This window comes from Giraffa tippelskirchi, chromosome 9 (genome assembly GCF_054371585.1).
Source record: "Giraffa tippelskirchi isolate mGirTip1 chromosome 9, T2T-mGirTip1v1.2.pri, whole genome shotgun sequence".
NCBI lineage: Eukaryota > Metazoa > Chordata > Mammalia > Artiodactyla > Giraffidae > Giraffa > Giraffa tippelskirchi.
Window position 1 is genome coordinate 118,096,400 of NC_137283.1, and position 16,288 is coordinate 118,112,687.

Below are 16,288 nucleotides of genomic sequence, written 5' to 3' on the forward strand. Positions count from 1 at the left end.
TATGTTTATCTCACTTAAGTTGTTAAGGCTTTAATGATAATAATTCATTTTCTAATGTTAGGCATTACTTTCCCAACTAAGGTCCGTCTAGACAAAGCTATGGTTTTTCCAGTAGCCGTGTATGGATGTGAGAGTTGGACTATAAAGAAAGCTGAGCGCCGAAGAACTGATGCTTTTGAACTGTGGTGTTGGAGAAGACTCTTGAGAGTCCCTTGGACTGCCAGGAGATCCAACCAGTCCATCCTAAAGGAAATCAGTCCCCAATATTCATTGGAAGGACTGACGATGAAGCTGAAACTCCAATACTTTGGCCACCTGATGCAAAGAACCAACTCATTGGAAAAGACCCTGATGCTGGACAAGATTGAAGGAGAGAGGAGAAGGTGACGACAGAGGATGGGGTGGTTGGATGGCATCACCGACGCAATGGACATGAGTTTGAGTAGGCTTTGGGAGTTGGTGATGGACAGTGAATCCTGGCATGCTGCAGTCATTGGAGTTGCAAAGAGTTGGACATGACTGAGCAACTGAACTGAACTGAGCAACATTATATTTCTGAGACAAATCCAACATAACTGTATAGTTTTTATACATTACTAAATTTGGTTTGCTTAGCAATTTTTGCATTCTATTTTCATGAATAATCAGTCTGCTATTTTCTCTCCTCATACTGATTTCTCAGTAGTTAGTTTTGATAAATGTAATTTTAATCATATATCTATTATTTACATATGTGTGTATTACACAAAGTTATTCATCTGCATTATATTCTGTGTATTATCTCTTTTATAGCTGTAGTTTTACCCCATTGTGATTCTTAATGTTATTTATAAAAATCTTCTCTATTCTTTTTTATTAATTTTTCCTAGAATTCTGTTTATTTTAATATTCTTCTTAAGTGTTTTATTTATCCCCTCATGTATTTACTTTCTACAACACCAATTTCTGCTTTTGTTTTAATTCTTTTATCCTGTCTTTTTTTGTTGTTCTTCTTTTTCATAACTCTTAACTTGGAAGGTTAGACTTTCTTCAATTCTAATGTAAACATTTAGGGCTATACTTTTCTAAGTTCTATTTTAGCCACATCCTGGAAATTTTGACATGCAGTATTTTTTTAACTGCTATTAAATTTTTTAAATCGTTTTTAAATTGTTGTTCCAACTGCAATGCAGGAGACACCAGTTCGATTCCTGGGTCAGGAAGATCCACTGGAGAAGGGATAGACTACCCACTCCAGTATTTTTGGGCTTCCCTTGTGGCTCAGCTGGTAAAGAATCTGCCTGTAATGCAGGAGACCTGGGTTCGATCCCTGCATTGGGAAGATGCTCTGGAGAAGAGAAAGGCTACCCACTCAAGTATTCTGGCCTGGAGAATTTCATGGACTGTATAGTCCATGGGGGTCAACAGAGTCAGAGACGACTAAGCAAGTTTCACTTCACTACTTAATTTATATGCAGAGTACATCATGCGAAATGTCAGACTGGATGAGGCACAAGCTGGAATCCAGATTGCTGGGAGAGATATCAATAACCTCTGATATGCAGATGATATCAACCTTATGGCAGAAAGAAAAGAAGAACTAAAGATCCTCTTGATGAAAGTGAAAGAAGTGAGTGAAAAAGCTGACTTAAAACTCAACATTCAGAAAACTAAGATCATGGCATCTGGTCCCATCACTTCATGGGAAATAGATGGGGAAACAATGGAAACAGTGACAGACTTTATTTTTGGGGGTTCAAAAATCACTGCACATGGTGACTGCAGCCATGAAAATAAACGACACTTGCTCCTTGGAAGAAAAGCTATGACAAACCTAGGCAGCATATTAAAAAACAGAGACATTACTTTGCCAACAAAGGTCCATCTACTCAAAGCCATGTTTTTTTCAGTAGTCATGTATGGATGTGAGAGTTGGATTATAAAGAAAGCTGAGTGCCGAAGAATTGATGCTTTTGAACTGTGGTGTTGGAGAAGATTCTTGAGAGCCCCTTGGACTGCAACGAGATCCAACCAGTACATACTAAAGGAAATCAGTCCTGAATATTCATTGGAAGGACTGATGCTGAAGCTGAAACTCCAGTACTTTGGCCACCTGATGCAAAGAACTGACTCATCAGAAAAGACACTGATGCTAGGAAAGATTGAAGGCAGGAGGAAAAGGGGATGACAGAGGATGAGATGGTTGGATGGCATCATCAACTCGATGGACATGAGTTTGAACAAGCTCCAGGAGTTGGTGACGGACAGGGAAGCCTGGGGTCCTGCAGTCCATGGGGTCACAAAATTTGGACACGGCTGAAGGACTGAACTGAACTGATTTTTTAAATAATTCACTTCTTGCATGTGTGTGCTTAGTCACTTAGTTGCTCAGTTGTGTCCGACTCTCTGTGATCACACGGACTGTAGCTAGGCTTCTCTGACCATGGGATTTTTCAGGCAAGAATACTGGAGTGGGTTGCCATCAACATTATCTAATGTCTATTATTAGTGTAGCTTTTGTTTGTTGTTAATGTCTAACTTAATAGAAGAGTAATCAAAAGTGTGGGCTTTATGACACCAATCTTTGAAATTTGTCAAGTTAGTTTTTATGGCTAGCACACAGCCAACATATATGTTCCAGATATGCTTAAAAAGAATGAATAGCTCATATACTTGGATAAAGTACTTCATTGTCAATTAGATGAATTTGTTATCGGGCTCCAAATTTCAATATCCTACTATTTAATATACCTGATTTGTCATTTACTAGGAACTAAACTAGTCACTCCTAGTAACGTATTAGTAAAGTGTCAATTTAACTTTGTAGTTTTGCTGATTTTTCTTTTAAATATTTTGAAGTTATATGATTAAGTTCATTACAATTAGAGTTACTGTTATCCTGAGGTTTGAAACTATTATCATCATGAAATAGTATTCTTCATCTGTTATAATGCCTTTTTGCCTTTCTGTCTGTTTTGTTTGACCTTACTATAATTATCGGGGCTTCCCAGATAGTGCTAGTGGTAAAGAACCCATCTGCCAATGCAGGAGATGTGGGAAATGCGAGTTCCATCCCTGGGTCAGGAAGATCCCCTGGAGAAGGAAATGGCAACCCACTCCAGTATTCTTGCTTGAAGAATCCCATGGACAGAGGAGCTTGGCGGGCTTCAGTCCATGGGGTCGCAGAGAGTCGGACACAACTGACACGACTTAGCATGCAAATATAATAATTATATCAGATTTCATTTCATTAGACTTTATCTATCTGATATAGATACTTTCCTTTAAATTTCACATTTCTCCATCTATAAATTTAAATTTCTTTCATAAACAGCATATAGCTAGACTTTTTTTATTCTGAAAATGTTTTTTCACTGGAGTTTAGTTCATACATATTTTTTTTTCTCACTATTTCTGTATTTCTTTCATCTCCCATTCTGTCATATTTTAATGGATTTTTTTCTTTGTAACAAAGCAGATATATCATGACATGTAAAAATATGCTCTTTGAAATGATCACAACTGGTACTCTACATTTGGCACTTTATATACATTATACACATTACCTCACTTAATCCTTACAACAATCTTGGGATAGAGTCATCTTAACATAAAAAAAGGCACCTTTATTACTCTCAATACTTAGAAAATTCCTAGAGTTTGGAGAACTGTGAGCCAAGAACCATGGATTAAGACCAAATATATATGAGAAATATATTTTGGTTGTATGAATGAGGAAAATATATTTTTTTTTATAAATCATACTTCAATGTTATAAACAGTTTAATCTGTATTTGGGACTATTATTTGGAATATGTTGAAAAAATGTGAATTGACTTCAGACCCTGATTTCCCCCAAATTTTCTTTTGGTAAGCATAACCTGTGCATCTGTGTCTTATAATCACTTTCCCAAAGTACACTATAATTTTATGCAGTAATTTTGTGAAATCATGACAGTGTGCTCAAGCAGTAGGGCATATGGGATTTGAGTTTGCATCTTATTTATTTCTCAGATAAAATCTTTCTATCCTTTGCGTAATCACCTAGCATGTGTAAAATTCTTAAATAACACAAGAATGACATTTCCTTTAGAAATGAAACCAGAGTTTCATTGTGGGTTGAACATAGTATGACATCCAAATCTGAAGTAATCCAAAATGGTAGTCCTCCTCAATTTGTGAATTTAACTGTTCCAAAATCATACTAGAATCTATGCAATTATAAAGTAATAAAATTGTTCTCATTTTAAGTGATTAATATTGTAACACTTACAAATATTGTAACTATTCAACCTTGGTCAGATTCTGTATTTATGCCATTGTGCAATAGATGCCATTCTCCTACCTACAATGTTCTTGATTTTTTTCCTAAATGATAATTGTGAGCTCACAAAACCCCTTTTTAGTAAATTCTCCAACTCCAACTCCTCTTTTTTACTTTGTCTATTTTGAATTTTTGATTTTCATTTCTATGATATCTTCCCTTCATATATAATGTTTAAAACATTTTTTATACTTCAAACATATATTTCATCTCCTCAGATGAATTATAAACTTCTTAAGGGCAGAAGGCTTATTTTCTATTTTACTATCTAGAATATTGAAGTATAGCTAGAGATACAGTTTTGATATTCTCATACATTTTGTGTTTATGAAATGCTCTGGAATATGTTTTGGGGTGACATCTTAAAGGATAAAAGAATCAAAATTACCCTCTACTACCCAACAATATTTAGAAAACAGTCATGACTACACCATAAGAGTGACTCATCTGGGCTACCAAAAGGCTTTATATCCACCCACCATTGGCTTGACTCCTTTTACTTGTGTTGTTGGCTTTGAGCTGCTTGAGAACAGTTTTATTAAGTGGGTCTCATTTTTTACACATGAATGGGGTCAGGTTCTTCCATGTAAACATAAACATGAACTCTTTCTTAGAGGTGCTAACATAACTTTCACCTTACCTTTTCTCTCCAACTTCCAAGGAATGGAACATACTCTAGCATTTGGCATGATGGACCCACCTCAATAGTCTGCATAAAAGAAAGTCAGATTTTTTTTTTAGAAAAACTGTTCCATATTGATTCAAACATGGCATAACATGGCTCACATTTAAGTCCCACACCACAGTGAGAAGTACTGTCAGTTGACTCTGTAAAAGCATAAAGCAGAGCAAAATTTTTCACTTAAGAATGTTAAAACTTCATATAAGACAACTGTAAAGCATTCCAACCAATGTATAACTTTACTCTGAGAAATCTAAGAGTAAAGGTGTTTTAAACCTAATACACAGAATTCTAGGTGTAATTCTGTTAAGCAGCTTTACATTTTGCCATTAGAACTATTTCCTCTCTATGTTAAGCTTTAATATCCTTTCAAATGCATTAATGTGTCTCCAGAACAGACTCTCACAGACTCCTGCCTGCTTTGAATATTTCCATTTTAATAACAGCTTCAGATCTTCACTCAGAGCTTTATATACCCCTTACTGTCACAGAGGCTTGTGAAAGACAGAAGGAAACAGCTCGTCATCCACACAAGTCATCCAATGTACTGTTGTTTGCTTTAGAATATAGCCCACAGGAAAATTAAAGAGGAACATCATTTACATTTGATTTTCTCTACCCTTTGTGCTCATCTCTGAATAATTCTAGAGGAATTTCCTAAGTCCCAGTAAGAACTGCTTACATCTTTTTCCTTTCTGAGAGTGACTAGAGTTCCATGCTGAAAGAGCTAAGGTCTCTCTCTCTCTCATACTTCAGAAAGGCAGAGTAGAGGCAAGTATCATTTTAGACCTTCATAGTGTGAGGTCTTATAATCAGATTTTCTATTCCATGGCACAGCAACTCAGAGATAAGGAATACTGCTTCCCCAAAGCAGTAGGGTTGAAACAACTTTTGTGACAGTGATAGTAGTTCTTCAGGCTTGTCTAAAGGCAAAAGTGAACACATTATATTTTGTGAAATTTCTGATCATGTTATGCTTAAGAGAAAGTCTAAGAGTTTAAGGTAATGATAATTTTGGAATGAGAGAGTGGTAACTTAAAGGAAATTGGATGAATAGTCCAGATATTACCAAGACCTAGGAGATTGCCATTAAGTAAAATAAATACAAAATTGGAACAGGCAAGAATGGCTGTGAAGACACCAAGAGAAGGGACATGAGAGTAGGGAAGGCACAATAAAGTACCAGAGGACAGAAGAGCCTGCGCACATTTTGTATTTTGTCTGTACTGCTTATGTACAAATACCACCTATTCCACCCTCAAAAAATGTGATTTGTCTTGGTGTTTTTTTTTTTTCTAGCTTACTTCACTCTGTATAATAGGCTCCAGTTTCATCCACCTCATTAGAACTGATTTGAATGTATTCTTTTTAATGGCTGAGTAATATTGCATTGTGTATATGTACCACAGCTTCCTTATCCATTCATCTGCTGATGGCCATATAGACTGCTTCCATGTCCTGGCTATTATAAACAGTGTTGCAATGAACATTGGGGTACATGTGTCTCTTTCAAGTCTGGTTTCCTCAGTGGCAAAACAAATACAATATTGTAAAGTTAAAAAATAGAAAATAAACTAATTAAAAAAACAAACAAACAAACAAACAAATGTGATTTGTCAAAGATGGTTAACTCTCTGTTGCCTTACTACTACTTGGGTCATTTAAAATTGCTCATAAAAACACAAGATGGTAAAACTATATACTCTCAGCTGATGGCTCACTCTGACACAATCTCAAGAACAGAAATGAGGTTTAACATTATGGGACCAGGCTTCCAACGAAGTGGTAGTTTGGAAGTAAGTTAGTGTGTCAGTCATCTTGATGACAATGACCCATTTGAAGTCCTTAGCTCTTCACTACACACAATAAACGATTCCAAACAATCTTATCGATTGATTTTACTTGGAAGCTGAAAACCACTTAGAAAAGCTATTGTATTTCACTTTAATTAGCATGTGTCTTTAAAGAGACATGTGCTTGTCTTTAAAAAAAAAAAAATACTATTTTTTAAATTTTCTGATGTACCTAAACAACCAAATCAGCAAGCATTCCCTGAACTCTGTTAACACCTAGTTGCTTGTCACCTTTCATATTGTCATAGCACCTGCATTCAAAGTCACTTCTGTCATGTCCTACTCTTTGCAACCCTATGGACTGTAGCCCATCAGGCTTCTCTGTCCATGGGATTTTTCAGGCAATACCACTGGAGTATGGGTTGCCATGCCCTCCTCCAGGAGATCTTCTTGACCCAGGGATCAAACCCATGTCTTATGTCTCCTGCATTGTCAGGCAGGTTCTTTACCACTAGTGCTTCCTGGGAAGTCCAAAAACTCCAACTTAATACATTCTAAACAAAATTTAACATTTTTACTCCCAATTTTCTTCTTTCTTGTCTGTTTATATTAATAATGCTTTATTCTTCCCATGCAGAAGGCAATGGCAACCCACTCCAGTAACCCACTCCAGTACTCTTGCCTGGAGAATCCCATGGACGCAGGAGCCTGATGGGCTGCAGTCCATGGGGTCACTAAGAGTCGGACACGACTGAGTGACTTCACTTTGACTTTTCACTTTCATGCATTGGAGAAGGAAATGACAACCCACTCCAGTGTTCTTGACTGGAGAATCCCTGGTACGGTGGAGCCTGGTGGGCTGCCATCTATGGGGTCACACAGAATTGGACACGACTGAAGCGACTTAGCAGCAGCAGCAGCATTCTTCCCATATTCCAGGCTCAAATCCTTGGAGTTTCCTTTAATTTTTCTCTCTCAAACAAAACTCACATCTTAAGTTTATAATTCTCATTTCCTGATCTTTTATATTCTAATTCTTTTATGTTCTTACAACTACTACTATAAAAATGGTCTTCAAAGAACACCTGATGCTCTATTGGGAGAAGAAAAAAATTAGGATTTCTATGTTAAAAAACTTCATTTTTTTCTATTTTTGAACATATGCATATATATAGATAGATTGATCCATACACTTCCATATATATATAAATATATATGTACATTTATATATATACATATACACCCCCCACATATATATGTATATGTATATATATGTATAGAAAGAGAGAGAGAGAGAGAGAGTTTTATTTCTCATGCTATGTATATATCTAGTCTAGCATGTCATCCAAACAATCATAAGTTTTCTCTGCTTATCACCTGACTTGTGGCAGTAATCTCTGATTGGCTTTCAGTCTCACGTCCCAGCTCTAATTGAATCAGGCAAGACATTCCTGATTTGACATCTGGTATACTTTGACTCCAGTTCTTTGCTCTTATCGATTTCTCTACCTAAAGTATCCTTCTCACTCCAGTGACACCAGTCCCACCTTACCCTTTCCCTTTAGACTCAATTCAGATGACCTATTCTTAATCCTCTACATGAAATGATCTTTTCCTTCTCTAAATATCCAAGGCAAGGATGTCCGTACTTCTTTCATGGCAGGCTTCACAGTTAGCATAGTTATTCTTTTTTAGGTATTTGCCCAAGTGCTCAATTGCAAGATTCTCAGGGAGAGTCCATGTTTATATACTCCCATACAGTTGGCATAACCAGCACAGAGCTTTACACATAGTAGGTACTCAACATACATCAATTTAAATAAGTAATCAAAATTATGAATAGCAGTTTCCTTAACTTCCTTCAAGTTGCATTGCAATGTGTGTTTTCTTAAGACTACTTCTATTTTTAACTACAGTATATACTTGGTAAAGGATTTTACAACTCTCTAAATTAGCCCATGGTGATTACCCCTACTGTGCAATTTACCACTATTTTATTAAAGTAAGATTAAAGATAATACTTCATTGGAAGAAGTAACAGCAGCATTAACCTCTATTTACCTTGACATAATAAAGCTTTAATAAAACATGGGCAAATTGCATTGAGGGGGATAATTATTCTAACATAAAATTTAAAGGGAACTTAATTTCTTATTCTGCATGTTCAGTGCTTTAAGATTAGTGTCATTAATGTCCTTTTTCTCATTTATGGAAGACACATAAAAATGTTCAACCCTCTCCAATTTGTTTTCTTATTAAATAATTCTGAATTTATACTCAAGTTCATAAACATAAGAACATAACTTTAAATGCAAGTTTTCAGAAATAAATATCCTCATAGAATGTCAGAGCAAGGAGAATTCTGTGGGAAACGTTTTATACCAAACAAAAAAAAAGCCATCCTTGTCTAAATTTTTGAGTGTCAAATCAAAGAAAATTCTTGTTTGTTTTATATCCTCTGGGTTTATTACATCAGACAAGCTTCAAAGGGGAAGAGCACATAGGATTGAAAAATAACACAGCTGCATTTTGCAATGGAGTGTTCTGCCTCTGCCTGTGTTTTGTTGTTCATGTAATACTTTTCAATAAACAAAGATGTCAATCAACTCTCTTTGCAGCACATCACATTTCAGATTTAAACCACTTCAGACACATCACTGCCCCAAGCTCACACATTTAACAGATAAAAATTCAGTTTTCTGTCAAGGCAGAATGCAGTATTGATTGTAGGTGGTATTTAGGCAAGAGAGTGGCAAAGCAATATTACCTTCACAGTCACATATAGTCCACTATGGAGGCATAACATAAAGTGTATTACACTCCATGTAAATTTTTTTTCCTAATGCTTAACATCGATTACTACCCATTTCCAAATACATTCCTGGAAAAGGCTTCCACATGCAGCAAATTGTGAGGGAGGCAGAGGGGGGTTAGAAACACATGATAGCAATCATGAAAACTTTGATCACTTGATTTGATTCTAGTGCTTTGTAAATTAGCATAATTATTCAAACATGCTTCATTAAAAATCATGACTGTACAAGTCCTTTGGTTTAATGATCCAAGTATACACCACGTGAGCTAAGCTTTAAATAAGAATACCAACTCAGTGCTAGGAGGCTATGAGAGATGTTCTTAAAATCAAGAGAAAGTGCAAAAACACAAACTCTAAAAAACAAGTCAGGAAAAAAATCTAAAAGTTAGACCAGCAGTCAATGTGATCGTTGTATACTTTTTTTTTTTTACTTATTTTCACATCTATCTGAATGTCTCTTGGGGCCACGAAAGGTTAGATACCACGTCATTTCTAAGCTATTGGAAGATTGGCATACAATCCCTGTAAATCTCAAACTAATTACATTTGAATTTTAGGTGTCACTGCTAGTTTTGACCTTTGAAGGTTGGCTAGAGAAAAGTTTGACAGTTCTTGAAGTGTTCACAGATACTAAAAGAGGTTGTTTCTAATTAATGAAAAAAGGAGAAAACTAAATGATGCCAAAGATATTAAGACTACTGTTATTGGCACACATTTAATTACGTACGAGATCTCATTTAATGATAATGTCAACTTCACTTATACTGCAGGCTACATAAAGGACAGTAAAAATAGCCCACAAAGTACTCCATCATTTTGGTTGTCCTGTTAATATTATTAATAAGTACTAACCTAAACAAAAGTGAATCATGTTTATGGGGTTAAAACATAGTGTATAATGGGGATGAATTTCAAGTTAAATTCATCTTCTCTTGGGCTTCCCTGGTGGTTCAGATGGCAAAGAATCTGCCTGCAATGTAGGAAACCTGGGTTCCATCCCTGGGTTGAGAAGATCTGCTGGAGGAGGGCATGGCAACCCACTCCAGTATTTTTCCCTGGAGAATCCCCATGGATAGAGGAGTCTGGTGGGCTACAGTCCATGAAGTTGCAAAGAGTCAGACACGACTGAGTGACTAAGCACACATACGCAGCCTTCTTCAAAATCATTCAGATTCTAAGGCATAATGGACAGTTACCAAGACTCCCTGATTTTACATAGTGTTCATGATACTAATACATGGAGTGGATTTAAGAATGGATTGTCACTTTCCATATCACTTTTTTTTCAGTTTTGACAATTTATATAGCATCATCAGAGAGACATTTCAAAGAGTTTATAACAATTTTAAAGTAGATTAAATTTTAGAGAGTAATGTATTTTCAAAATAAATTTTACTTAAATCTACAGCTTTATTGCCAAATATATTATGCACTACAGAACTAAAATGCAAACTCTCACTGATGGTCTTTTAACACCAAGAAAATAGTCATTAATCTCAGAAATGTTAAAGTGATCATTTGCTCTCATGCAATGAAATAGCATCAACATCAGGTCCCTGGTTACCTTTCAGGTTCACCAAGAGTCTACTGGATCTTGGCCTGGTGCCTAGATCAAATATTAACAATATTAGCAGTGTATCTGTCCAGCAGTGAATCATAAGAGGAAAAAAAATGAGATGATTCATTTTAGTCTCAGTGGGAAAGATGTAAAAGTGACCAAAATCCACTAATTGATGTGATATACTAAGAAAATAACTAAATTTATAGCAGTGGGTAGCCTCAGTAAGTCCTTTGTTAGGTAGCAAAATATGGGCCCGAATTTGAACCAAACCCTTCCCCTATGGACATGTTAGGGGTTGTTAATAATTATTTGTGAGATCACAGCCTTCAGGGAACTCTCCTGCAGAGTTATAGCCCTTTGCTTAGAGTGTTGCCACCTTAAAAAATTAATTCACGTCTCCCATGGTGTTAATACTACAGCTGTAAACTTCTAGGAAACGAATACTTCTACAAAATAAATCTGGGAAGAGAAATTAGAAAATTAAATTTAAAACTAATAGTAGTTAAATCATAATAAGCAGGAAAGATTGAAATCATTTTTATCTTTACTATCATAACAGTTGTCATTATACTTAACTCAACAAATTATTTTTATGTGAATGACATTCATTAGATTCTGGGCATTTATTCTGGTTTTCTGTGAATAAAATTTAACTTGGTGAATGCAGGTAATATGCAGTTCAGAAAATTGGAATACAAGCTATAGGAGGAGTGTAGGTAAGTGATAAAAATAATGACATCTGTAGATAAATTATTCTCTCTAGTTATTTATTCTATGTCAAGGATTTCAGACTTTCTCCTACAAACAATGAAAATTTCTGAAGGATTTTACATTGGGGAATGACATGATCAGTACTATGCTTTAGAAAGAGCACCCTGTAATAAGCATACAGAGGATGAATTTATACAGGGCGAGACTAATCATTTATAAAAATTATTCCATTATTTAAGAAAAGTGATTATCTGAATTAAGATATTACCAGGAAAGAAAGGAAGGAGAGACTGGTCCGAAAAGTCAGTATAATAATAACAAAAATAGGTAATATTTACTGAGCACCACTAGATGCCAAGCACTACAGGTTAGGTAACTTGCCAAAAGTCACACAGCTGGTAAGTCGCAATGATGGGATTCTGACACAGGATGTTTGCATCTGAGACCTCCTTCTTAACTACTGTTTTATGACTTGTAGAATTCTAGCTTATGTGACATGACAGATAGTCATGCTATTCCCATACACAATGGGAAATAAGTTTTGTGTGAAATAGGAAATAGAAAATAGGGTTTCTTAACCTGATTGGGACTATTGACACTATTAATTCTTTGTTTTGGGAGACTACCTTGTGCATTGTAGGATATTTAGTACCATCCATGACCTCTGTGTATTAGATACCAGTAGCAGGAGCCTGGTGGGCTTCCATCTATGGGGTCGCACAGAGTCGGACACGATTGAAGCAACTTAGCAGCAGCAGCAGCAGCAGCACACTCTCTAATCCCCATCCCAGTCATGGAAATGCTTCTAAACATTGCCTAATATCCCCAATGGGGTCAAATCATCCTCTATTGAAGACTACTGGCTTATGGAAAAATAATAAATTCAGGTTTTTGTTTGTTTGTTTGTTTCTTATATTGGATTCAAGCTCCAGTCATCTACAGAATAATGTCAGCCAAAAGCTAAATTTATGGAACTAGAAATCAAGAGATATTCTAACTGGAGATATAGACCCAGCAAATCATCATCATATAGCTAATAGCTGGATTTGGTTTCCAAGCACAATGCGAGACCCACAGATGTCCAAGGGTAACCTAGGGGTGGAGGCATAGTATTTATAAATTGAGAAGTACAAACTAGGAATAAAACTACCATGCTATGCTGTGCTGTGCTCAGTCACTCAGTCATGTCTAACTCTTTGCAACCCCATGGACTGTAGCTCACCATCCTCCAACTACCATATGACCCAGCAATCCCACTACTGGGCATATAGCCTGAGAAAACCACAATTGTAAAAGACACATGTACCCCAGTGTTCATTGCAGCACTATTTGCAAAAGGCAGCATGTGGAAGTAAGCAAGATAGCCATCAACAGATGAATGGATAAAGAAGATGTGATGTGTGTGTGTGTGTATATGTATATATACACATATATACATACATATGTATATATGTGTATATATACATACATATATGTATGTATATATACACATATATATATATATATTGCAATTTACTCAGCCATAAAAAGGAACAAATTTGAGTTAGCTGTAGTGAGGTGGATGAACCTAGAACCTGTTATACAGAATGGAGGAAGTCAGAAAAATAAAAACAAATATTGTATATTAATGCATATATATAGAATCTAGAAAAATAGCACTGATGAACCTATTTCCAGAGAAGGAATGTGGATGTGAGGGAAGGAGACTGTCGGGGAAAGAGACAGTAGTACACATTGTAAAAGTAGTATTAACATATATACACTATCATGTGTAAAATAGATATCTAGTGGGAAGCTGCTAAAAAGGAGCAGCTTGATGTGCTCTGTAATGACCTAGAGAGGTGGGACACTCCAGAAGAAAGGGATATGTATATATATATATATATATATATATATATATATATATATATATATATATATGTATATATACACATGTATACCTATAATAACTGATTTGCATTGTTGTATAGCAGAAACCAACACATTATAAAGTAATTATCCTCCAGTTAAAAAGTAAACAAGATTAGGATGAGAAGATAAAGAGGGAGAAGAAAATCAAGGGAAGAAGGCATCTTGAGCAAAGTCAAATTTTGCAGAGTCTAAATCAATAAACTGAACTCAGTAGTTGACTTCCCAGGTGGCACAGTGGTAAAATAACATACCTGCCAGTGCAGGAGACTCAAGAGACATGGGTTCAATCCCTGGGTTGGGAACATCCTCTGGAGAAGGGAATGGCAACCCACTTCAGTACTCAAGCCTGAAAAATTCCATGGACAGAGGAGCCTGGAGGGCTACAGACCATGGGGTCACAGAGTCGGACACAACTGAGCAACTGAGCACACACAAACAGCATGTTACTGGTTATTGCCTCTGGAGTCATTTACACTTTTTTTCCTTGAAATTTTATTCTTTTTTTCCATTTCTTTAAGCATTTCTTCTCTGGATTCATTTAATATATGTCTATATCTTAATCACTCAAGTCTCAAAGTCCTCAGGAACAAGCTTGTTACACTATCAGTTGGCACCTTGTTCTTAGGAAAGCAGTTCCAGGCTAGTCTTTATGATCAGCAAAATCATGTACTTTCAGGAACAACACTTCCACTGGATAGACACATGTTTAACCCAGATGCTAATGAAAATTAGTGCTCTACATCAGATGGCACATATCCTGAATGATCATGTCCTCATTGCATAGACAGTTGGAAGGTGTAACACAGATGAAGATATTAAGACACCAAGGGAAGGAATCAGACAGGGAGGCACTGAAATGGTTGAGCATGAGAGCTTTTGCCTCATTGTTAGAATAAATGCCAATTATATGAGATTACTAGGACCCTTTTTCCCCAACAATCGGTAAGACAAACACACACAGAAACTGGCTCTGGAGACAGAGCTGTGATAAAGAACACTCAGATGGAATGTGGATCTGGTGGTGGAACAAATGCAGAACCAAGGTAGTAAACAGAAAAAGCAATCACTCCCTCTGAGCACTCCTCCAAAGGGGTTGACATGACAGTTAAAATACTGTGGTACAAATGCTGGTGGGTGCCAACTAAAAGAAGATCAAAACATATGGCAGAGTTAGAAAGAGGCTCACATCTGTTTAAGTGGCTAATGTCCCCTGATATCAGTTGGTGATGGGGCTAGTGAGTTGGTGATGGACAGGGAAGCCTGGCATGCTGCAGTCCATGGGGTCACAAAGAATTGGACACGACTGAGCAGCTGAAAATTAGAGATACCAAGGGAACATTTCATGCAAAGATGGACCCGATAAAGAACAAAAATGGTATGGACCTAACAGAAGCAGAAGATATTAAGAAGAATGCACAGAAGCACAGAATGCACAGAAGAATGCACAGCAAGAATGCACAGAAGAACTGCACAAAAAAGATCTTCACGACCCAGATAATCACGATGGTGTGATCACTCACCTAGAGCCAGACATCCTGGAATGTGAAGTCAAGTGGGTCTTAGGAAGCATCACTACGAACAAAGCTAGTGGAGGTGATGGAATTCCAGTTGAGCTATTTCAAATCCTGAAAGATAATGCTGTGAAAGTGCTGCTCTACTCAATATGCCAGCAAATTTGGAAAACTCAGCAGTGGCCACAGGACTGGAAAAGGTCCGTTTTCATTCCAACCCCAAAGAAAGGCAATGCCAAAGAATGTTCAAACTACCACACAGTTGCACACATCTCACACTCTAGTAATGCTCAAAATTCTCCAAGCCAGGCTTCAGCAGTACATGAACCGTGAACTTCCAGATGTTCAAGCTTGTTTTAGAAAAGGCAGAGGAACCAGATATCAAACTGCCAACATCCATTGGATCATCGAAAATGCAAGAGAGTTCCAGAAAAACATCTATTTCGGCTTTTTGACTATGCCAAAGCCTTTGACTGTGTAGATCACAATAAACTGTGAAAAATACTTCAAGAGATGGGAATACAAGACCACCTGACCTGCCTCTTGAAAAATGTGTATGCAGGTCAGGAAGCAACGGTTAGAACTGGACATGGAACAGCAGACTGGTTCCAAATAAGAAAAGGAGTACATCAAGGCTGTATATTGTCACTCTGCTTATTTACCTTATTTGCAGAGTACATCATGAGAAACACTGGGCTGGAAGAAGCACAAGGTGGAATCAACATTGCCAGGAGAAATATCAATAACCTCAGATATGCAGATGATACCACCTTTATGGCAGAAAGTGAAGAGGAACTAAAAAGCCTCTTGATGAAAGTGAAAGAGGAGAGTGGAAAAGTTGGCTAAAAGCTCAACATTCAGAAAAGATCATGGCATCTGGTCCTATCAATTCATGGCAAATAGACAGGAAAAGAGTGGAAACAGTGGCTGACTTTATTTTTGGGGCTCCAAAACCACTGCAGATGGTGATTGCAGCCATGAAATTAAAAGATGCTTACTCC

The 16,288-nt window shown here is 36.7% G+C and overlaps 1 protein-coding gene across 2 annotated transcripts in view; it reads right to left on the reverse strand.

Annotated features, from left to right (window-relative positions):
* The window catches only part of LOC145521610 (uncharacterized), a 361,851-nt gene that overhangs the window by 210,660 nt on the left and 134,903 nt on the right, over positions 1-16,288 (reverse strand). For both annotated transcript variants that reach the window (XR_014065533.1, XM_081530353.1), the window contains one exon: positions 4,944-5,012. Coding sequence is in view for 1 of the 2 variants with exons in the window: in XM_081530353.1 (XP_081386479.1) it covers positions 4,944-5,012 (69 nt within the window). In the remaining variant the exon portion in view is untranslated. The remainder of the gene's footprint in view (positions 1-4,943; positions 5,013-16,288) is intronic.